The sequence below is a fragment of the Colletotrichum acutatum genome, assembly GCF_030867785.1.
Source record: "Colletotrichum acutatum strain CBS 112980 chromosome Unknown BDZ83scaffold_12, whole genome shotgun sequence".
Taxonomy (NCBI): Eukaryota; Fungi; Ascomycota; class Sordariomycetes; order Glomerellales; family Glomerellaceae; genus Colletotrichum; species Colletotrichum acutatum.
The window spans coordinates 1-24,280 of record NW_026849006.1 but is presented as its reverse complement, the minus strand read 5'-3'; the positions used below and the strand labels follow the sequence as shown (position 1 = coordinate 24,280).

The following is a 24,280-nucleotide window of genomic DNA, read 5'->3' as shown; positions in this document are numbered from 1 at the left end:
ACCAAACACAATTGGTCCCAACCGGCGCCGATGCAGGAAGGGTGTGCAACGTCTCTACTGAAGGCGGTGACAGTAGACAGCAGAGCTCGAGGAAGTGGTGGCAGACGCCAGTGAGCAAGGTGAGCAGCGTGCGAGCGACGTGCAAAGAATCAGAGTGATCGTTGCGGAGGTTGTCGGCGGTAGTATGAAGGGGCGGTGTTGGAAGATGAGGGCGCTGATGGCGGCCGTTTGGTGCGGATGCTGAGCTGGGAATGCGGTCAGGCGGAGAGGCAGCAAGATCGAGTCCACCTACGCAGTGGTGTTGTAGCAGGGCGGGAGCGGGACTGGAACCCGAGCGGGATGTCTTTTGTCTGGGATTCCAATGGTAGCGACAAGGGAGGACAACTCCGACGGGCAGTGGGTAAGGTACTCCCCAAGGTACTGCGGAAAGTAAAGTAAGGTACCTTACTGTGTATGACTGTGTATGGGAGCCTCGGGTGGGTGTTGGCGGCGTAGCGCTGGTGTTGGCAAGCAGCTCGTAGAACCAAAAAAAAAAAAAGGACAATACCAGCACGCAGTAGAAAATCAAAAATAAAAATAAAAAAAATAAGATCAAAAGGCGCGCCGGTAGGTAGGTACTTGCCTAACTTTCTCAGATCTCAGCCGGGACCAGACAAGCAGCAGCGCAAGGCGGCGAGTTGGTTGAGTCGCAACTGAACCCCCTTGGGGCAGGCACCACGGCATCACCTTAGGTGTCTACACTCGACGCTTACCTCAAGGCATGTCAAGTCTGGTACTTGCTCGCCACGGAAAGATACCTTGTCTTACATGGTTCATGACCCACACCAAAAGTACTCGCGGTTAAATCAAAGTCGATAATCCTTCGGCCTTTCATCCTCGGGGTGCTGTGACAGGGTCTGATCCCTCAGCTACCGCCTTCGGATGCCAACTTTTACCTTCCAATCCATTACTCCGTCGCAAGCACAAGTTCAATTGCAGATGCTGCATGAGGAGAACCACCCACACACTTCATGGCCAAAACCTGGCACATTTACCTTCACCTCGAGGGAAGGTATTTACAGTGTGCGGACCTGCTCTGTTCCGACCACACAGAAAACAAAGTATGGCGGCCATTGTTCTCCAGAATCTATGCGGTTTGCTACTTTACCTCAATGGCTTCATTCCTGAGACGACATCCACAGAGCTGCACTAGAATTGAATTGCCAACAATAGCTCAGCCACATCAGTCGAGTGGCATTCTAAGGAACCACAAGCGAGACACTGTATTGTGATTGAACTGGATTGCTGAAGCCCTTCATACGTCTGCGCCGGAGCAAAAGAGCAATGGCGAGCGATATCTCCACACACCGATGCCGGGGGTGCACACCCACTCTGACCAGCCAACCTCGCAGACTCGTCCTGCCGACGTGGACCCCAGACCTAGTCCCAGTTCCAGTCTTGTCTTTGGGAGGTCACTCGACCTCGAGCTGTGCGGCGTGCCTTTCGTCTTCACCTCTTTGTAAAGGACGAGGTGGGAGCGAACCGCTGAGAAAAAGGAAAAGGGGCGCTCGGTCTGGAAAGCGCCTGGGCATGAGCTGCCTCGCAGTGTGCGGCGAGCTATGCTATGGGACGCCACTTCCCAATATCGTATGCATGGCTGACTCTGACGAGAGAATGGTGTGCGTGTGTGTTAGGCTGGCTGGCACGAATGGGCCGCTGGCTCGCTCCTCGGGAGTCGGGCCTGCCTTGCACCTTTTGTTACAAATACAGGCCGAACACAAATGAGACGAAGTACGGATACTCCGTACCGCTCTGCCGCTTTGGAGTCTGGACGGGAGCTCCCACATAGCCAGCCAAAGCTTCACGCTCCCGTCCTGCCACCTCAGGTCGCACAAGAAGGGTGCCTGACTGGCTTGCTGCTTCCCAAAAGATTATCTTCCAAGAGGCAAGTCGCCGCAAGTAGAAGACAGCGGGGACGAGTGCTTTCAGTTTCATGCCGAACAATACGGATATCCCACCCGATGAAGGCAAAGATGGAGATGCTCTTCTCTCATTCCAGCTTCTCCACCCCACACATACATCAACTCCCCTCAACTCGCTGCACATGCTTTGTGCCCTTTTCCCTCGTGGGCCTCAAGGGCCTCAAGGGCCTCAAGGGCCTGCATTGTTGCATTGCTCCTGCGGCTTCGCGGCTTGCCTGACGTCACGGCCGTGGTGCCGTCGTGACGGGTCAGTAATGGCATCCAACGGCTTCGATTCAAACTGACTCTCACACTGCACTAGTTGGTCATGAGCAGACGCAAAGAAGCCACCCGCCTCGACAATGGCGTCCCGACCTCATTCTAGTGCGCGAATAAACCTTTGACCTGCCGCAAGCCTCCTCGACACCGCAGATCCTACCCCAAGATCCAATCAACCACCTGTCGCAATCCGATGGCCCATCTTTGCCATTTCAAAAAGGATCTCGACATGGTGCTGCTCGTGTTCAGCTTCTGAGCCTCCACCTTCCTCCGGCTTACAGGCATCCTACCTAAACAACCATCTGGCATTGCTCACCTCGTACGATCACCTTGTATCAGTCATATTCGACCTTGACGAAATTCGCATCTTTCAAGGTGTGTCGAAGGCTCGCCCGGTCTCCAATACGTGCGATGTGATCTGTCACCCGAGATTGGTCTCTGGCCCTTGGGGCTCGGGTCTGGGCATCCCGGGATACCAGCCCACTCATGTAAGTCGTTGAAATAGGAAAACGGCCAATGACTAGACCTTTACCGACTGCCACCTGGCAGCTGCAACAATGGGTAGAGGTCTTGGGCCCTTACGGGCTACCACTTCTTTTCGGTGATCGGTCTTCTGACTCCCCGCTGTCTTCCTCGTTCCAAGTTACGACCAGGTGTGCAGAGCATCGATGGGGCACTATAGAGCTGACAGCTGGCGTTGCTTCGACTACTCGTACGTTGCACCGTTCTGAGCCCTTTAACATCATCGACTGGGCATGTTCTTTGCCTGCGCACTCATCCAGGCACACCTATAGAAGCTGACATAACCCGTGAATCCAGCATCCTACCCAACATCTGACCCGGCTGCAACCTCATCAGGATTTATCAAGCCGCATCGACCTACCGAAAGAGCCCGACTGCATCCGGATCCTCAAACTTCCCTGCCAGCCCATCGACCATCGGAGCCCACCCTCAAGGGCCCCAGCCACGCGCGCGTGACAGGAGGGCCGTTGGGGGATGATAAGTCACATTCGACAGCATGCGCTCCTCGAGTTTCAACCTCCCACTGCTAACCTATTTCCCCCATGACTCCGGTCCTCAGCTCCGCATTGGCTTTCTTTTTCCAGCGCTCGACATTGCCCGTTGTCTCTGCCTGCCCGGTCCCTTACCTGATGTGTAAGCAGTAACTTGAGGAACAGCACTGAGCAAGGGAGGGAGGGGCTATTGCCGCTTCTCCCACATACTTGGTGCTTACATGCGAGTGCACAAGACCTGCCAGCTCCAGTCAAATCACTTCGGTCAGCAAGCAGGATATTTTTGCAAGTGCGTGCGTGCAACTGACCAGGACCGGAAGGTTTGGACAAATCGAGACCGCCAGAGACCAAGATCCTGCCGTTGCCATCGGCCGACCCCGTTGAAGACGCATTCTGTACCCATATCCATTTTCCTCAGACGATGCACGTTGGCAACTGGAGGTCTGGAAACCTTGCCAATGACAGGAATCGACATGGACGCTTGTCATGCTTACTTGCCGTTTCCTCGCCGATTTCATCTACCCATGTCGAAAGAGAAGTCGTGGTTGTCATCGACGTTCCAGCTTCCAGCTTATCGGCTCAGGTCCGTCTCGTGTCTTGGCCTCTGAACTTCTGAAGTCTGAATAAGTCGAGTGGCGGGTATTCCGGACTGGAAGCAAATTCAGGGCCAGGTCACACCTGGACGACCGACACAGCAAGCTACCACCCAAACTCGTGGCCCTGCGCCTCGGGTAGAAGCACACAACTATTCCCCAACCACGCTGAATATGAGGTGGAAAAAGAAATATTCAGCAGTGATGAAATCTGAAAAGGGGGGGGGGGTGGTTCAGTCCTTCCAGTCCCTCCCGATCCCACCGGCGAAGCTTGGCGGGCCAAAGGCCGTGCGTAAAATCGTTAATCGACCTCCAAAATCCACAACGTTTGCCGCGAATGATGAACGCACCTAGGGACGATATTTGCAGAGAAGCGAATGAGAATGCGAGCGACCAAGAAAAGAAAAAAGACACTCGCAGACGGTAAAATGAAAAGTGCCACGGGAGAAACTGGGAAGCACCAATGTCTCGGCTACCTACAGCTAGGTATTGTACCCTTCTTACTAAGCCTCTCCTCTCTCTCCATTCACGCTTCCATTCATCAGGAAGCGTTGTTGCCCCCCCCCCCCCGGCCGAAGTCTGTGTGATGTTTAGAACATCTTTTTCTTTCTCGGGGGTTGATCATCATATCCTTTCTCATTCCAGACTTCCAGTCCGTCCGTCCGTCGCTTCCCGTCGGCGGGAGGCTCACCTTTTTTTTTTTTTTCGTCCCCTTCTCCACAATCTCACCGGTTTACCGGGATTTCTCCCACACCTGGTCGTGCTGGTCCAACTAGCAATAAGATCCGTCCCGCGTTTTTTTTTTACTCATTTCCAACCTCCCTCTTACCCCCTGTCCGTCCCGCGGCTTTCATGTGCGATGGGAGGCGAAAGGGTGTTTAGTGAGCATCGCTTGTTGGTCAGGTTGAATACGTTGAAACATATTCGTCCACACCCATTCCGTGCAACACTCAACAGGATTCAAAGTCGTGTGGATCGATACTGCTTATCAACGCCACAGTGTCATCATAAAGGAGGCCAGCACGAGAAAGAGCGAGGGAACGAGAAAGGAGAAAAGAATAAAACCGCCCTCTTCCGCATTCCTCCCTTCGTCGTGTCTGTGTGTACGGAGTACAGTGCACAGTGTAGCTGTCTCCCTCTCAGACCTCGCAACACGAAAATCTTGTACTCGTTATATCACAGCCCGCTGCGAGGTAACACGACATTTACGCCCGATATTGCTTCTTTTCCAACATTGTGTGTGGGAGAGTAGTGTATACGGGAGAAGATATGCGTGCGTATTGTGTAGTGTAGTGTATGGGTCTATCTAACCCCCCTCCAATGATCCGAGAAAATAAATCCCTCCTCAGAGAACGCCTTCATCATTGGCGTTTGCTCTCTCGGCCGAGTCATCTCAGACAATCGTTACAATTACCCGAGGGGCAACGGTGACAATGGAGGGGGTGGGATAAATGTTGACTCGCAATCCTTGCATTCTTTTCCTCTTTCCTGATAATGCTTTGTATGCATGGATAGATGGATGGACTGTGGTCATGTTGGCAATGTCGACTGGGCAGACTGGACTGATGTCCAGCTACTGTGGCTTGTTATTCGCGATACTCGTGCCATGGGCGAACCGACCCGATCAGCCCTTGGATAGAAGTGACCTTAAGGACTGAGGAACCTGCTCCCTGTGAGACGTCATCCTCACGGACAGGGCTGCGGCCTCCATGAGACTCGGAGATATCCACGTCTGCCTCTTTACCAAGGAAAAAGTACGTTGCGAGGCTTTACGTCTTCATCAAGGAGACGGACACAGTGAGGTAGTAGACAACGGCACGAGACTTGGGAAAACAAAATTCAAGCTTCAAGTTGCGGCAATAAATAACAGTGTCAATACAGTTCCGCTCCACCCGGCTTCTCTCTCTCTCTCTCTCTTTCTCTCTCTCTCCTTTATTACAAGTTGTCAGAGCCACTCCAATTATACGCAATGCTCATCCCTCCCCTTTTTGGTTCATCAGAAAAAAGTGAAAAGAGGCCTCATGTGATGTGCGCCTTTTCGTAAAAGTCCCCAGTTAAGTATATCCTCATGCTTTGAAACAGAAAACGCCCGGCCGTGTATGATTCCGCTTTTTATGCGTCAGAGTAGTACTCGTCTTGGTACTGGTGGCCCAGCGGCGCCGACCAGGTGTTGCCACCTCCGACGACGTTCTCCTTGGAACCCCAGTAGTTGTTGCGCGTCCGGCGTTCACGCTCAAACTCGGCCCATCTCTTCATCGTGATCTTGCTGCTGTCAAACTCGCCCTCGTACTCGAGACCGGCTTTCTTCGTCTTCTCGCCTGCTGTCTTTCTGGTATCTCCCCAGGAGAAGTCGTCAAACTTCCAGAACGCGTACGTGGGAAGGACAAAGTTCCAAAGGGGCAGCGAGCAGAGGTAGATAAGCATCCACACGACGTACGACCAGGAGTGAGCGGTCAAGACAATGAGCACAGCGGGAAGTCCAAGAATCAAAGCCAGCAGAACCAAGGGGATAATCTGCGGAGGCGAGTTGACAATGGAGATGACGACTGGAATAGCTGTTAGCTGGGCATAAGACAGAATAGGCGCTTTAAATACTTACCGACGTAGAAGGTAAATGCAATAGCGGCGGGCAGGACGAGAGTTCCCATGAGCTCGATGAAGATGACAAACTGCATACTGAAGCAGAAAGTACCGCAAAGATCACGGACCAAGACCAGTTCCATCAGGTTGTGAATTGTTGAGTTAATCCATCGTCGACGCTGTGAAAGCAAAACGGCAAAGGTGTCGGGCACCGTGGTCTTGCAGACGGCCTGGGGCACGAACACCTGCTTACGCTTGGGGAAGGTCCGGAGCATGAGAGTTGTCAGGTATCGATCCTCACCAAGCAGAAGCAAGTTCTTCTTGTGCAGGGTGTCAACCACATTCTCAGAGTAGTGCTCAACAATGTCCGGGTTGGCCAAGATGGGCACCCAGTAGTCCTGGGCTCCCTTGGGCGCCTTGATGCGGTACATGCAGAAACAACCGGGTAAACAGGTGACACCGCCGAAGACGGACTCGAAAGACTTAGACAAGTGGTGAGAGATGAAGTACTCAAAGACCTGAATAGCGGAAACCCAGCTGTCACGCTTGTTGGCAATCTTCGTCTCACCGCAAAGACCCATGATTTCTGGATCCTTGACCATGGCAGAAACCATGTGTGTCAGACTGTCGGGGAAGACCTTGGTATCGGCGTCGACCATGAGGACAATCTCGTAGAAGTCGGGCGATATACCCGTGACTTTCCATAGACCGTTGAACATTTCGTACTCAAGCTCTGTCATACGCTCATCGAACATAACCTTCTGAAGGAAAGACATGAGAATGATCTGACTGTCACGCTTGCCACGGTTGCCTGGCTTGGACTTGGTCGCCTCATCGGGTGTACCGCACTTGACAACGAGAAGAACGGGAACTCTTTGCTGCTTCTCGAGCGGGATCGCAGATTCGTTGCCATAGTCGTAGAAACCGGAATAGATCTTGGCCATGTTGTGTCGCTTGGAGCCGCTGGCAACCGCAACGTAGGAGAAGGGTTCGACTTCCTCAGGAAGAATGGTGTGATCCTTCATCATTGCCAAGCAGTAGTCAGGAGTAGACATGGACTCGCCCTTGCCCTTGATGATACCGTCACAAATAATGACAATCACTTTGTGGCTGTTGGGGTAGTCGGTCATCGCGATGGAATCGAGAGTGGTTCGAATACCAAGATGACCTTCGGAGTATGCGGTAACAAGGCACATGGTATGGGCAAGAGGGTAACCAAAGGGCATCCAGTCGGCAGGCGGTTGAGGCACAACAGCTTCATGAATAAAGCCAGCAGGGCCAGGACCTTCGGTTGAGGGTACATTGCTGGTGTAGGGGTCTGAGCGAAGGAAGCTAGTGCGACTGTCGTTGCCCTGACGGTACATGGCGTTGGAGTGCATCATGTTGCTGCCAGCACCTGAACTGGCCATGGTTGTAGGCATCCTGCGTCCACCAGCCTGCGGTGCGGCGCCGGCTCCATAGACAGCGGAGAACCGAGACGTTGTGGGCAGGAAGGTACTCTGACGTTTGCTCGTCCGGTCTGAAGAGCCGTTAACACTGCTTCCGATATCGCCAGGCAGTCTGGGAGGTGCGCGGTAAATGTCTTCAGACCAGTCCTCAATCTGTTGATTACGCTTGCGCTTATCCTTGGTCTGAGAAGTCTTGGCCGCGGCGTACGTTCGGCTGATGAACCATTGGAAGAATACGGCGAGGACGAATCTCGTCAACACGACAGCGAGAATCAACACCAAAGAGACGTAGAGAACGACCTTGGACGCAATGCAACCAACGGTGTCAGTGTCAACTGATCCGACCTTGATAATCTCCTCGAAACATTCGGCAATCTGCTTGTCGCTCGAGGCTTGGAAAGCTCTGGTGACGTCGCGTCCACGAATGGCCTTGTTCACAGCTGTAGTCTTGTCCTTGAGTTCGTTGAAACGATCTGGCACCTTGACCTGGCTGGTATTGAACCAGTTGAGCAAGTCGAGATCGAGGACAGTGCCGGAGTACACAATCAAGTTTCGGGAGCTGTTCTTGATGTCGTTCCATGTGAAGTAGACATCAGCGGTACCATCCAAGTCCAGGTAAAAGGTATCGCGACTCTTCTGCGTCGTGTGGCAGGAGTAACCAAGATAGTAAGGAATCGTCAAGTTGGGCTTGGACGAGCCGTCTTGGTTGAAGACGGTGCAAGGGAAGTACCATGCCAGGTCACCGTTGCTGTTCGTCGGGACATCAGAGTTGTCGGCCAGGGTGATGAGGTTCTTGCATCTGCCATTGACGTTTTGGAACAAGAAGCTGCCGTCTTTTCCGCCGTTCTTCTCGGGCAGATCGTACAAGACGTTGGCGCCGTGAGTCCTGTTGATCATGGGCACGCCATCGGCGGGAGGGTGACGGGAGCGTGTCAAATCGTAGGCCGTTCCGTGGAAGATCATGTATCCACTGTCCACATCGTTGACCTGAAGGCGCGGCGGCGGGGTTCCGCAAACTACCTGAGTGAAACCGAAAGTCAAGAAACCGACAAAGCCCATGATGAGCAAAATTATGCTGATCAAGCCAATCTTCTCTCTCCAAGCTCTCTGCTGCTCCTTTGAAGCCATACCACAGCATTTCAGCATAAAGTTTGGACACCAGAAGGTGATGATGGCGCAGTAAACGTTCCAGAAGCTAGGAGGACGAATCTGCTCGACCTGCTTATTCTTGTGCCGCTTTCCCTTGCCATCCTTAGTGAGCTTGCCGGACTTGTGGCGACTCAAGCGCTTAGCCTTGGTTTTCGAGTGTCCTTTCTTTTCCTCGCCGCTATTCTGTCTGCTGTTAACTCCTCGTGGTGGTGAAGCATCCGAGAAGTTATCGTTGGTTTGCGAGCGCCCAGAAACGTCGGTTGTTCCTTCCATGTCCTCGACTATCGGATCGTTTCCGGTCGCGGATGGCAGGACGTTCATGTTGGCGGCATGTTTACGGTAGTAGTAATTAGGATGGTCCTTGTCTATTCTGTGTCGCTCGGGTCGAATCAGACTTCTCTTTCTCGTGAAAGCCTGGTCGCCGGTCGAGGGTCCTGGAGCCGGCGAGTCGTAGGTCGGGGATAGAGGCTGGTTCTCTGTATTGATATTAGGAGTTGAGATCGTCTCAGGAAAAGAGGTCGCTGATTGCCCACGTTGGTGCTGAGGTCGCCCTCCTACGGGATAGTAGCCGCCAGTCTCGACATCGTCCGGACGGTTCCGTCGCGACGGCGAGTTCCTGTAGGCATTCCTATTCTCGAAGGGAGAGGTCGCTGCAGGCCTTTCGGGGAGAGACATGGTCCTGTGAGGAGATGCAGGTTAGCCTTTGATTCTGAGAGAAAGTTGGAGCCAGCGCCGAGCGGTAGCAAAGAAGTTGTTGGAGCAGGGAGACTTCACCCTTCCCAAAGAGGCGCCTGAGGTCTGTCGCGAGTTGAAAACAGGCGACAAAACGAGTCGAGCTCGGTTTCTTTTCGTAATGGGAGGGAGGAGAGTGGAACAAACGCAATTACTGAGGAAATAGAGACATGCGGTGTTGAGTGGGATGGGAAGCAAATGTGAAGGATCAAGAAACCACAACAGCAACAGCAAAAAGACGGCAGCCAGTTGCAGATCGTTGGCGTTGGCGGGAGGTCATACTCACAGGAGTTGTTATTGGGAGGAAAGCACCTCCAGGCAAGAATTGTGGATGTCTGGGCCTGGGCACCCCTGCCAGTAGCGGGGGGTTGTTCCTTGGGAGACGGCGAATCAATGGGGAAGCCGTCCCTATTTTCGACCCGGCTTTTCTCTGTTTCTGCGCCAGCAGGTCGGGGGTGACAGCTGGACAACGAGGCCAAGCAAGGAAGTTGCCAGCAAAGAGTCTGAAGCGCTCCTTGTTCTACAAAGCACGGAGTGACTGCGACTTGCTTGCTTCCCTGTTGCCTTGCGCAGTGCCGACGGGTAACTCAAAGCAAGAAAAGCTGAGATGGTTGGTGGTTGTGTGGGCAATCCCAGTTTGGCCCCTACAATGGTGGCCGAGACTCCAACAAGCGACGAACGGTCCAAAGGGTGGTGGTTGCTGCGTTCCTTCTGTTCTCCTTTTCTTGGGCTTGATCCTTCTTATTGTTTTTACCCTTTTCTTCTCTTGTCCTTTCTTCCTGTTTGGTTGTTGCGTACTTGTCTGATCTTTCTGTTGTTTTTGTGGCCCGAAGCAACTTGACGCACAGCTTATGTGCTACAACTCAGTACCTTGCACAACTACTTGGAACCAGGGGTGGTTGGTGGTGCGTCGTGTCAAGAAATATCGATGGAACAATTCGAGACGACTATCCGCTATGCAGGTATCGAATTGGATGGATTGGAGGGACGAAAAGAGCGGATGGAAGTTTCGTCGCAAGTGCAGCGGGAAAGAGATATGGTTTCAGATGGCAACCGACACGACTATTGAGCAGTAACAACTGCAACAACGTCGATCTCCTTTCCGTTGGTCCAAGAGCTGAACGAGTGATTTGATGATAGGAAAAGCTCACGAGGATTGACCAACTGGTTGCGCAACAGTACGGACAGGTCGGTTCTGGAGTGCAGGCAAGTGCGCACCACCTGTTGAGAGACCGATGAGCGATAGGAGCGAGCGAGCGAGGAGGCCGGGGCAACAGATGCGATGGTGCGCACAGTCCGTCTTGAATTGCCTCCTTCTTCAGCCAAATCGGGGTGGCAATGATTGAAATGGACGGAGGTTATCGTCAGTATGGCGGATGCGACTGTCGCCAAAAGCGCGGCTAAGAGTGCTCAGAGCGAGACCAGGTAGCCAAATTGAACCGCCAGGAAATGAGGTCGGAATCTCGGTTCTGCAGAAGCACGACGAGCGGAAACGAGAGTAGGTAGTCGTACTTCAGATGTCGACTGATTTCGAAAGCCAAGAACGACGGGGGTTGGCGCGAAAGGTAAGGTCAGCGAAAGGTGGAAAAGGGAATAAGACTGAGCGTCGGGCGAGGGACGAAACGTTCGGGAGGGACGACGACTGACGACAAGTCACAACACAATTTGCCTCCCAAGGCTCCGAGACTCATTCACGTAGGCACGAGGCGTCTCGAAGGAAGGGATGGCAATGATGGGCGATCTGCGTGGACAGTGGGCACCAAAGAATTACTCTGGGACAGCCCAGCAGGAAAGGGGAAATCAGAAGAGAGTCCGGTGAAGCAGGCCGTCTTAGTCCAAGGACGGTCGGTACTTTGTCTAGCCATAGAAATCACGCCTGCAACGAGGTATTGTCCTTGATCGCGCCGGCTGTCCCATTGCGTTCCAAACCGCCACATGGTCCAGCACCCTCGCCTCACCCAAATCTCGTATTATTGATTTTTCAGGACGGCTGGCTCGCGTTGCTACGTTGCTGTCTGGCGTGGCTGGGTCTCCTTTGCCAATGCTACTACTAGAGTACTCCTTGCTTCAAATATATCGACGTGATCCCTCTTGAGCTGCCCTGAATGAATCTGCCACCATTGGGCAGATTTATTGATCGCAGGAGACATCTAGTATCCTTCTAGTTGGCACCATGAACCCCACGAGGTTGCGCACGGCTCGACCACGGATTGTCTTCCAGTCGACGGGGAAAGGGCAAAGATTGAGTTTGGCTTAAGTTGACATGGTCAATACCTCAGCGGAGCCACAAGGGGACTTGGGTGGTAGAACCGGAGCACCACTTTCTCGCCCACGGGGTACATCGGAAGTACTGTCGAAGTATTCGGACCTCGGCCTCGCAAGTTGGCCCACGTACCTCAAGTATCCATAGTACGCAGTAGAGGTCATAACAAGCCAAACATTGACGACAGAGGCGCCAGTCAGCCATTCCTCTGGCACGCAGACGACGGCTTTCAAACATCCTTTGGCGGTTACGACTCATTGCACTCGTTCCATGCCCCTTCCTGTCGTCGCAACGGCCCAACGGCGTCGGCCTTTCCTACACCAAAAGAATCGTTGTGCTCATGATCCCATAGCCCACCTACTTTGCAATTCGTCATAGAGAATTGTCCGGGGTGGCGGATGAAATGCGGACTCCATACGAACTGATGGGCGCTCCCACCCACTCATAAGCGACGTATTGCCTGGGTGCGCACCTCTCTATCCACACCAGGTAGTCTAAAAACCAGATCAGCATGCAGGACCAGGGTTGCTATTTTCAAGCTCAAGCCCCTGTTGCCCAGTCGACCAGCCGGCCAGCCGCCCCCAAAGCAGCTCGGAAATGTTCACCAGACCCGAAAGAGAGTTTGTCTTTGCTTACCTGCATTTCAGAGCTTGGCTCTTGGTACGTTGTGTGCCTGCACCTGCGCCCCGCCCGAGCTCCGCCCCAGCCGGTTCTGGAGGCGGAGGGGAGCGACACTTTGACGGTATATCCGGAAGATGTTTTACCAGCATACAGATTCGGTTGAATTTCCCAGCATCTTCTTAGTCAGCCCATAAGGCAAGTTGATCACCTCGTGTTCTGAGTCTTCATTGCCGTTGGGTCGCTCCTAGCGCCTGTGTTAAAGACGTTGCCCGCCTCGGCCGGCACCGAGATTTGCGACATTAAAAAAAAAAAAAGGGCATAGGAAATAACAGGGCTTCCGAGTCGTGTTGGTATTGACATACCTATACCTGATTGCTGCTCTCTTAAGAGACGGAAGGACCGCAAATCAACCCGATGCTGGGCGTTCAATCAAAACCTTCTCCCCAGTCGCAGTTGCATGAAGAGAACCTCTTGTGATTGGCATTCAGGCACTCCCTGAACTGCCGTCAAAGAACCTAGAGTTAAAACTTGATACCTAAACCTAGCCGTGGGCTGATCGCATACGGATAACACGGCCAAGAATTATCGTGTTTTTCATGTTTCAAAGGGGCTCTGATGCGATCCGAGGAATGCTTCCCTCCACTGGAATATGGGAATTCCACCTTTGCATTTGCCGCTGTCTTGTCGGTCCGGTTGGTATTCGTCTTCGCGAGTCATCTATTAGATAAGGATACGAGCGCGCCATGTCGAGGAACTCCATTGTCTGCATACCACACTCCTATCGGCTCGTTTCCAGCGTTTGCTGCCCTTGCAGCTGCCACCGTACTGTGTATTCGTAGTTATCAAGATAGATACCCTTGGCCAAGAACAGCGGCAACGCGATAATCACGATCCTGATCCGCGGCCCCGGCGCTGTTTGGGTTTTCGCTTCCGTGCCGCCTCCACTGGGAACGAGAAACTTAGTTTTGAGCCTCCCTCAGAATGGAGCCCTGCATCGTTATCGTCAAATCCGCACCTGCTAAGTTAGCCCGCTCGCATCGCCGTTTCTGCGTCCCACTGTCTTCTACCTTGCTTCCCCCGAAGTGATGGCCAAATGTCCTGTCACCCTATATCCGTATGGAGCTCTGGGTATCCGAATCCCGTAGTACATGCGCGAGCTAATGTCAGTGTGACAATTCTGCGAATCGCGGGGTGTGGTCTCGGTGTTGTATCTGTACCTAGCAATCACCCGGGGTCTGTACGGACACAGAAGTGCGTCTGTATCTAGGATTGATTGCTTGGCTTGGACATTGACAGTTTGCAGATCGTTTCTGGGTTGGCGTCGTGAAGCTCCACCAGCCGAATAAGAAACCTCAGACACCTTATGTGTGTCTGTTGACCCTATGGTGATAGAGACGTGTAGAATAAGCTGTACGTGGTGAAAATCAGATGAATTTTCGTCTGGTGTCCATCTCAATATTGGAATTTTGGAGCCTTGTAAGGCTCTTCGACTTGCCTGTCTCATCTCAAAACATCAACTTGGGCATGCATTCCAGATAATGTTGATGGATGCAGTGCCTATCTGCTTCCTCTCCTCTTTCGTTACACCGGCTCTTGGAGGTCTCATTGCAATTGACTGCACCTTCGGATTGTGGCGACCAGGGCTGTGAACAGGATAAACTGATTTGCTTCAGCGGCGTTCCGCACGGTTGCCAGCTTATTGTAGAGCTTGGTCATTCCCGTACGGCTGCTGTCAGGCCAGTGTTACCCTTGACCAAAGATTTTCGGCCATGGTAAAGCCTGTTGAGCTAGTGATCCCAACCTATCTGCCCCAAGTGGCCAAAAGTACGGACGTCCAACTTGGGAGGGGGCCGGCGGGCTTGGGAAGCAGATGGCACCAGGCAGACCAGACACCTGTAACTATAGATGCTTGGGTGTGAGAGGGAAAGAAAGAAAGCGGGATGTTTCTGAGCCAAAATGCATCTCGGGTACTGAAGCGAGACACCAATTGAGGGAGGCTAACTGATTCATCCTGGCGCCAGAACCACCCAACCAAATTGGCATCGACGACGATGATGAGATTCGCACCGGGCTCCAGAGGCAGGAGTTGACCGTATATTTAGTCATGCTCTCTTCAGAACCGCGGTGTTATCAGCGTGTTGTTTGTCCCAAATACATTCGGCTATGTTCTGTCTATAAGCCAGTTCAGAAAGCAACTTAGATCACGAGGTTCTCGTTCCTCTTGACACTGTCATGACGGTAGTCAGGTCACTGGCCTCCACGTCGTCATTTCGACCACGACACACGAATTAAAAACTTCGGGCGCCTTCATTCGGCAAAGAAGGCTCGCCAATCGATGGTCACTTCGCAGAACCAGCTCCAAGGTTCCGGGGTCCTTAATTTCCAAATCGAATCTGCCTACGGATACAGGCTACAGGCGCCATGCGGGGAATAAGGAAACCGACCATGATTGGTGCTACAAGCTACAGTGGCTGCGTCGCACGTCGTGGTTGTCAATCCGCGATGTCCGCCGTGGTGGCCGCTGCCTTTTCATGTGGGACCCACGGACGACGGGGCTCCATGGACCGACATGACCGACCCCGGACTGAAGCAAAAGTGTTCCCAGGTTGCAATGTTATACATTAGCAAAAGCGTGCAACTCCGAATATGCCAGCTTTCGAGGTTACGAGACTATGCAATTGACACTAGATGTTGAGACAAATGTGTGTTGAGCACTGTGTACAGTGTTGGAGCGCCTTTGGATGTAAAGTCTCGTTGAAAAGTTGAAAAGGGGCTTTTCAGCTTCGGGTGAAGCACTGGGCTCGGTCGACTTGGCAATGCACAACAGTGGATTTGTGGTGCTGATCGAAGGTAACCTATTTTGCCTGTACGAGGGGCGCGGTCAGCCGGCCATCCATGCCCTGCATGCGATTTCGCGATAGCGACAGCATCGTGCGGGATGATGCCTCACATGACGAGCAAAAACCGCACCACCCGCTTTTCCTGGTGGAATCCATCCCAGACCTTTTCCGAGTGGCTTTGGTGAATTCATTTTCGGTAAGGTGTAGCTGATGTGTAAAGGCGGCAAAGAACTGGGAAGAGGCGTGCCTGGCGGCGGATTCAACGGCGCTCCTGAGTTCACACTCGCAGCCATTCTGCCCGTTTCTTGCGTCAGCCTGGTTTGCGTGCTTTTTGTAGGTTTTTTGTTCCCTTCTCGTTGGACTAGCGGTTGTCCCTGATCCGGAAGCTTCCCCTTTCCAGACCTCTTCAATGGCAGGTGCAGGGTCGTCTGGCGCGGCCTTTACCCAAGACCCAGAACTCTCGCCGATTCGGCCGACAGACCCATGCTAGGACGCTCGACCGCTGGGGCTGACCACTTTGTAGAACCCACATGAATATTCATGGAACAGCGGAGAGCTGGAGTCGCCCAAAATTGGACGACTATGCGCTGTTCACCATCAGATGCCGAATATATGCATCTACCAAGTGGGTTTTCCCCTCCTGAATGCCAAAGACAGTTGTAAAGAAGTGCTAGGCTGCCTGCTCGTTGGGAACCGCGTGCGCACAGAAAAGTTTCGAAACGAACACGGGAAATGCGGGATGCGCAAAGAGTCCGTCGTATAGAGCCTTGTCGCGAGGCAGATCTCTGGCGAGAATAGCGTCGGTCACAAGAGCTAACCGTTCTTAGTTGTACTCAGAGGTTGGCAGTGGGTTCTCGAACGAACTTCACTGCCTTTCTCTGGCGGGGATCATGTTGGATCCGTTCTTCTGGCAGGCTTTTGGATGGTGGAGGCTACCCTGAAGTCCCTTCTTTTGGTTCTTCCTTTTACACAGGGTCGTGCGGCGGGGAAGGTGACGGGATCCTGGTCTCCAATGCCCGTCACACGGTCAAAGTAGGTGAGGACAGGGATCTCGGAGACAAGAATCTTTGCAAGCCTCAGGGTGCTGCTTGCGTGCCTCGCACGTTTGGATATCCAAGCGGATGCTTGGTCGAGGCAGATGTGCCGATGCGAATAGGGGGCTAGGCGAGGTCGTTAATGACAATGAGGCGAAGAGAAGGCCCAGGCTGGGCGCCCCTCCGGATCAAGGTGAAACGAATGATTTCATTGCTTCATTAGCTACGCGCGTCGAGCCCAGAGGCATGAAAGCCTGGTAAAAGAAAAAAAGGGATGCGATGTGATGGGGCCCGGATTCCGTGCTGTGGACATCAGGTGTTAATTCGAGGAGAAGTTGCAGGAGGTTGGAGGCGAAAGGATGGCACTGCTGTGTTCCATGCTCTCGGCGACCAAAATCGGTCTCCTTGGTTGAATTCCCGTATCTCCCAAGGCTCAAGAACAAGCGGTATGCTCACTGGGACATGAGCGACTTGCGTACCGGTTCTGTGGAGAGGCGGTGACCGGAGATGACATGAAAGTGTACTCCGTAGCAGCGTTCAAGACAGGTTTGACAGAGGCGAGATGAGTGGTCATGTTGGTCTGGGGTCGGGGGAAACCCTTGACATTGATGTCGATGGAGTTCCGGTCGGATCTACTGTCTGTGTGCCGAAACTTGAAAGGTGAGCATGGATCCGAACTGGCGAGGTCTCTGAAGGAAGTTGACGATGCAGATGGGAGCCGCGGGGTTTCCAGGTGGTGACACTGTGCCCTACCTTCCGGTCGGTCCTTCCCAAGAGGAAAAGAGAAATACACAGGAAGCAAGCCGAAGCTTTGCAATTGCTTGCAGGGCGGCTGCCTTCTGCTTTCTTTTTCCAATGCACGGTACGTATCTCTCTCTACCTTCTAGTTTGGTGAGGTACCTGACCATTCTTTCCGTTTTCTTCGTGCTGCCGCTGCAGACCGTACTATGCATCTGCAGTAGCTGCACGTTGGACACCGGCACAAGCCGCACAACACGGGGCAGGTTGCATCGGTCCATCTGGTCGGTCGAGGAAGGTGCGACGAGACTTTCCGTCCAGACAAGATGACTCCTACTCCGTCCGTAACTGCTCTGAGAGACTGAGGTTCAGACATCAAGAAGTACCTTGGCGCCGACCGGTCCATACAATCTGTACCTTATCCTCGGGCTACCTTCCTTGGGCAATATGTTGTCACCTAACGTGACCATCATGAACCCAAGGTGGAAGTCACCAACCTCCCTAGTTCGTAAGGTATCTTATCATCACATCGATTGCATCAGAGCCGCGTTTTTCTGGCGGCTGGGCAATTGACCACCCACGAGCCATCGAGCGGTATGAGAAGCTTGTGGATCAAAATCTCATGCATGGCAGGCAAATATTTGTATTGGAATCTGGAGGTGAAATAAGGGCAATGGATTTCCACATCAGGCTGGACGCTCGTGTCCACACCAGAAGCCGTCAGAATTGCTCCCTCACAGCCACTAGACGCAATGCAAAGCAAATCTTGTCTTCGGCAATGTGAGCATGAGGGACTCTCAAGCATTGAGAATTCGACCGCTACTCCATTTACACCGTTCTTGTCATTGTACCTGACCGCGGGGCACATCACTTGACATTCCCGCAAACTACCTTACGGGCATGAGTGTGGTCGTTGTAATTGCTCCCGAAGCCACAGGGTCGTCTTTTGTTCCTTTTCGCCTGCGTAATCAAAGGAAACGGAAGTATTCACTCTCGACAAGGCTACTAAGATTCATCTTGGTCGCCAACTCTAATTTGGTCCAGCTTCGACCCCAGTTCCAGCTCCAGCTCTAGCTCCAGCTGTGGCTTCTGGAGCTTGGCATTATCGTGGCTCACTCTCATTGTCTGCCTAGCTCCTCGTCATTTTCTTCTCCTCGCTTTGCCTTGCGTGACGTTGCTTTTCGCTTCTCTCCATTGACTCCGTACATAGGGATTGCCATCTTTCCCTTCATCTTGGATGCTCATCTCAATTGTTTTCTCCTTTGCACCCTGATATACCCCAGTACCCGGTCCTGTTGGGTTTTCTTCTCTTCCATCACCAGTTGCCCTTCCTCATTCCTGAGCAGCATCCCTTTGGCCGCCCTTTCCGACCGCCCTGGACCCTGCTCTGCTCTGCTCTGCTCTGCTCCAACCTATCCGAGTACGGAGTACATGAGGTATTAGCCCTGGGAGGCGGTTCGGCGGCGAAGTAGAAGTGCGGCGTGCCCTGTGCTGCCTCTCTCACATTGTGCCCGTCCGAGGTTGCTGCACGTATTGTCGGTCCCGGGCTAAGAAGGCCCAAAGCTGAACTACATTATTCATGCCTCTGCGCCATCCTATTGTCCGTTCTATTGTCATTGTCTGAATTTCGGACATCGCTCATCTGCTGCCATCTCTTTTTTTTCCCACCCAACTCATCTGACTTCCATCCGTACTTGTTCAGACTCAAGATCATCAGCAAACATCAGCAAACAAACCGACACTTCTCACAGAATTTCAAACGGCGTGACACAGGCGACGTCAAGTTTCCGACCTAGAAGAACTTTCACTACTGAGACTACCACTTCGTAGTTTCTGGGACACTTTGCCTCATTCTGTACGTATTCTTCACATTTCTTTCTCGCCTCTTCCCTTCCAATACCCAACCTTACCCTACCCTGGACCGTATCCATGAGGTGCTATTCCTGTCCTCCCCCCTTCGTGTTTCTGTACAATTCTGGGCTGGTCAATCAATACCTAGCCGGCCTCGTTTGTCAGTCAGCCCTCCTCCCTCTTTCACGACCAGCCAAGGCTAGGCCTCCTTTGGCGCAAGTGTCCCTCTGGTTCTTGCTCGCTCCGAGGCGCTACAGAAGCAGGCGCACCCCCTAGCAAGGCACCATTCACCATTGCCCACCCATCCCACGCCAGTCCAACCTGAGCAGGGCCCTGGTCTGCTGCAGGACTGTACGAAATTACTAGATTGCCTTGTGTATATCCCTCCTTGGTGTGGGTGGGCGAGTGGGTTGAGTGGGTGAGAGAGAGCGGGCATGGTGGGCTGGTGCTTGTGGGATCCGCGCTGGGCTGTCTCTCGCAGTCTGAGTGCCCTCTCTCTCTGTGCCCGGCGCTGGTGCGGCCATTGCATGCTGGTGCTTGGTGCTGCCCTTTTGGCCCCTCTGGGCGACTTCTTTCCGGGAACCCAGGTAGGAGGGATCCTCTACGTCTGAGGTGCTCCTATGCTACGTACTCCTTTGCTTCGGCCTGCTGCCTCCGCCTCTTCCTCTCGTCTCCCAGGTTCCCCCGTCTTTGACTTACATAACAAGTCAAGCATGCCACGCACCACGCATTGCACTGCCAAGGGCCCATTTCCAAACCCTCAACTCCATGCCTACCAGTATTCAACTTGATCAATAACTCATACACGCCGGTGGTTTGGCATTTTTCTCCCCTGGAGCTGCTCCCACTAATCTGTTTTTTCTTCTCCTTGCCTTCAGTTTCTAGTTTGTCCATCTACGCAACGTCTTAGTCGGTCCCCCGCGCATCTTTGTCATTCGTTCCTATCCGGCACGCCGAGGAAGAAACACGACGAGCCCACATTCAACAACCGCTTCCTTTCCCCTTGCCTCCCTCACAACGAAGAAACACCTTGCACGACTACCGCGGCCATAATCGTGTCTTCCTCCTTTTTCATGTCCTAGAACAAGCCTTTGGTGTCAACAAAAAAGAAGGGTTGTGCAGGGCTTACGCAACAACCATAACATAGCTGGACCGAATCTGGCTACCATCGACATTCCTGCGACAAGAAAACATTCAGACACCCTGCTGTCCAGCTTTTGACGATTCAATGGCAGCCACGACGGCTCCGACACCGCCCGTCATGACTCCGACTGCAAGCCCGAACCATCTTCGAAAGCACATTTCCCCCGAGCGCCTTACTTTGGGCGACGACGCCGGCCGGAAATCGGTGTCGGCAAGAATTCGGGACGCTCCCGCTTCTCCTGTCAGGGTGAACTTTCAAGCCGAGAACTGGGCCCAGCCGTCCAATGCCAACATCGAACTGGCACAACCCTACCAAGCAGAGTTTTCTACAGTTGATCGTTCCCGAGAATACAACGCCCCTACCCCTCCTTCGCATACTTCGGGCTACGACCAGGCTGGACGACAAATGCAAAGTCATGACAGAAATAAGCTGCCTCCCCTCAAAACGTCGAACTCCTACACTGCCGAACCCGATTACCTGAGTCCAGCGAGCTCTCTCACTCCCAACCAAAATGGCCACGATCTGGTCTACAGGTCGAAGCGGGGGACCCAGGGGTCGGACAGCTTCAGTGCTCACAGCGCAAGAGCGCAAGATGCCAATCGCCACAGTCGGGAATCGAACACCACCACCTCGAGTAACGCCCAACAGCAGGCATCGGCGCAGTCCTCTGCGACGACAAGCGCGAGCTCCGTCTCTGGCATCAACGAGTCATCCGAATACAAAGACGAGTCTCCCGAGAGCTCGATAATGGAGGGCAATATGCCAGAGAACAATTCTGTCCCCATGTTTCAATACTACCACCATCAGGAGTTCCCCCCTCAGCGTGTCTCGAGTGTTCCTCAGGAACTTGACGCTCGTCGTTCCTCTTCGAACCCCAGCCTCAACGCTGACGGAACCCCCGTCAACCGTCATCTGACGCCTACTGGTTTTACCAGAAGGACCTCTATGCCCCGACCTTCGTCGGCCTACTCTGCCATCTCGGATTATGCACCCAGAGGGCGTTCCCCAAATCTGATGCCCGGAGGATCACATATGCGGACACCATCAGGCACTCGCAGGTCCCCGGAAACGAGACCAGCATCATACGCAGAGTTACTTAACGTGCCGTACCCTCAGCCAGCACCTGCCCCGATCAGCTTCGACAACAACCAGTTGCGCAATGCCGTTGGCAATAATGCCTCTCTCCTCGGAGCCCAAAAGACACTGGAAATGTACCGTCAAAACGTCAAGAAGACCAATGACTTTTCCATCCAATACTCTTTTGCCGTTTTCCTCATCTCTACCGCTCAAGAGCAAGGCCTGGATCCCAGTGAGCCAGCACCTCGCAAGGCAAACTCTAGCCCCAAGAATTCCGCATCATCAACTCCCTACGACCTCCTGCGAGAAGCAAAGGGTATACTCCAGAAGCTGGCCAGCGGTGGATATCCCTTTGCTCAATACTACCTCGCAGATGGGTACGCCTCTGGTCTATTTAGCAAAGGAAAGGAGGACTATAACCAAGCATTCCCCCTCTTCGTTCTCGCCGCAAAGCATGGTCATGCCGAGTCTGCTTACCGCACGGCGCTTTGCTACGAGTTTGGTTGGGGTTGCCGCAAAGATCCTGCTAAGGCTGTCCAGTTCCTCCGCATGTCTGCGTCGAAGCGTCACCCGGGCGCAATGTCCCGACTTGGCAAGGCTTGTCTCTCAGGTGATTTAGGAGAGAAGCGGTATCGTGAAGGTATCAAATGGATGAAGCTCGCAGCAGAGGCTGCTGATGCTGTCTACAGCGCAGCTCCGTATCAGCTGGCCTGCTTGTACGAGACGGGTTACGGCGACGATATCTTCAAGGACGAGGTTTACGCGGCAGAGCTTTTCACCGCCGCGGCGGAACTTGGCCACCCAGAGGCCAACTTCCGCATGGGTGAGGCATATGAACACGGGAAGCTCAGCTGTCCTCGCGATCCAGCACTAAGCGTGCACTTCTACACTGGTGCTGCTGAGCGAGGACATGCCGGTGCTATGATGGGCCTCTGTGCATGGTACATGGTCGGTGCCGAACCGATCTTGGAAAAAGACGAGGAAGAAGCTTACGAGTGGGCTCGCCGTTCAGCCGAGATGGGTAAGTCGAGAAACCTTTGCAAAATATAGACTGAGCGGGGCAATAAGGCTAACCATAATTGCGTAGGTTTTGTCAAGGCCCAGTACGCTGTGGGCTACTTCACAGAGATGGGCATCGGCTGTCGGCGTGACATCTTGGAAGCCAACGTCTGGTATGTCAAGGCCGCGGACGCAGGCGACGAGCGCGCGAAGCAACGACTAGCAATCATCCAGGCGGCTGTCAGCGGCGGCACCCCGATGGAAGTGGCCCCTCCCCGCAGTGGAAAGATCAAGAAGGGCGGCGAAGAGAAGGATAAGGACAAGGATTGCATTGTGATGTGAGAAGTCACACCCAGGGAGCCGTATCGACGGAATCACATCAAAATACACCGGCATTGGGCAGGAGGTCAAGGAAAATTCAACTTCACTAATAATGATGAGGAGGGGCGCCTCTATTTCCGGAGAATGTTCAAGGGCCGACTTTTTGCCGACGTTACTCGACTGTTGGATAACGGACAAGGGCCGTGTCAATTGGCATATCACCGCTTTTCTTCGTTTTCTCGCACCCATGGGCATCTACAAAAGGGGATCGGAACTTTGGGTGGGTATTGATGGGATGCAGTGCCGGAAGTCGCTGCGCGTTGAAGAAGAGGGGCAAAGCATGTCTGTCTGTATGACCCAAGGACTCTTCATCTTCCTCTCTCCCACCAATTTTCGGTCTTTTCGTTTTGTTTCTGGTCTTTTGTTTTTCATCCAAGGCGGGGGCTTTCATGAAACTGCATTTGCATAGCATGAGAATCCGGGCACAAACGGGTGCTTCATGATCTAACCATGGTCGGAATTTCTAGCCTGGGAACTCAATTGAACAAGGCGTTTGGAGAGGGGGAAAACACATTGCGATTCAAGACAGATAAGAGTTGCGCGGGTGTGTACACGCCTGGCTGAGCTTTCAGAGGAGCCTGTACATACGAGATACCATAATCCCCTGTCTCGGACAGGCGTTTTTGAGCTTTGCAATCTTGTGTTTGATGAGTGACTTGTGCGAATGAGACGATGGCGTTCTTAGTGGTGGTGGTGGTTGCCTGGTTTCTGGTTGATCCTGGCCCTTTGGGATGTTCAGGCCACTGAGTGTCTCGTTCACCAACTTTCGAGACAGGTTTCCCTTGAGAGGACCCTTTCCACTTGCGTTACGCGTTCGTCTGTACTCGGCCGAATCTCTTTATTCCTCTTTCCTAGGGGTGATTCAGAATCCGGTCCAGCGTCAGAGATTCCTCTTCTTACTCCATTGTGGATCATCGACGTTGCGTATACACACGAAAGAAGTGTGTGTCTTCCGATGCCTCAAGTTTTGACGTGTGACGTGCCAAGACTAAGCTTGATTCAAAGTTGGCCCGATGAGGCGCTGATGGGAAACTTCTCGCCCAGCCCCAGCCTCGTATTCCTCTCTTCTCAAGCTTGACATACCGTACATGCAGAATGGATGAGGATGAGGCGCCGAGTTGGGGTTTGAGAGGTGTTGAACTTGTGGTCTTTGCTTTTCGCCTTACGGTGATACTACCGTCGCGCCGCGTGTCATTTGAGGTAGCACACGACAGGTGTGTAAGAGATTTCGAGAAAGCTCGGGACGCATACTTCTGTTTGTTTCAGTCGTCAGACTCGTCAGCGGTTTTTCCTCTTGACAGCGCGTTCCTTTCTTCGGATTGTCGGAGGGTACGGATAGGTGATGTTGAGGGCGTGGCTTTTGCGACTTGTTGGGGGAGAGAGAATTTTTATTTGTGACGTGGTTCAGGGTTGGGGTTTTTGTTTATTCAAACAGAATGGCTTCTCTGTGGCGCGTCGTTTGTTTCTGTGATGTTTTGGTTTCCTGATACGAAGCTCGTGAATTCTACCTTACACTCGATTATCGTCAGAAATTCTTGTATCAGGCGGTTTCAGGAGGCAGTATATTGCTTGCATTACCACGTCTGAACCAGAAAGAA

General features: G+C 53.0%; 4 protein-coding genes across 4 annotated transcripts; 2 read left to right on the top strand and 2 right to left on the bottom strand.

The window, feature by feature from the left end:
- Window positions 1–3,997: 3,997 nt before the first annotated feature.
- On the top strand, window positions 3,998–5,305 carry BDZ83DRAFT_47223 (uncharacterized protein). Its single transcript, XM_060503276.1, has one exon. The coding sequence runs from the start codon at window positions 4,289–4,291 to the stop codon at window positions 5,075–5,077; it is 789 nt and encodes a 262-aa protein (XP_060369277.1). The 5' UTR covers window positions 3,998–4,288; the 3' UTR covers window positions 5,078–5,305.
- Window positions 5,306–5,937: 632 nt separating this feature from the next.
- BDZ83DRAFT_568660 (chitin synthase 4) lies at window positions 5,938–9,677 on the bottom strand (the record flags this gene model as incomplete). The annotated part of the gene is made up of 2 exons (XM_060504101.1): window positions 5,938–6,371; window positions 6,425–9,677. 2 exons carry the CDS (start codon window positions 9,675–9,677, stop codon window positions 5,938–5,940), a joined length of 3,687 nt encoding a protein of 1,228 aa, XP_060369276.1.
- Window positions 9,678–11,987: 2,310 nt separating this feature from the next.
- Window positions 11,988–12,639, bottom strand: BDZ83DRAFT_647880 (uncharacterized protein; the record flags this gene model as incomplete). Its single annotated transcript, XM_060510122.1, has 3 exons — window positions 11,988–12,223; window positions 12,359–12,473; window positions 12,634–12,639. 3 exons carry the CDS (start codon window positions 12,637–12,639, stop codon window positions 11,988–11,990), a joined length of 357 nt encoding a protein of 118 aa, XP_060369275.1.
- A 7,703-nt stretch (window positions 12,640–20,342) lies between these two features.
- BDZ83DRAFT_568570 (uncharacterized protein) lies at window positions 20,343–22,643 on the top strand (the record flags this gene model as incomplete). Its single annotated transcript, XM_060504088.1, has 2 exons — window positions 20,343–22,323; window positions 22,390–22,643. The coding sequence occupies 2 exons, from the start codon at window positions 20,343–20,345 to the stop codon at window positions 22,641–22,643; spliced, it is 2,235 nt and encodes a 744-aa protein (XP_060369274.1).
- Between the last annotated feature and the right edge of the window lie 1,637 nt (window positions 22,644–24,280).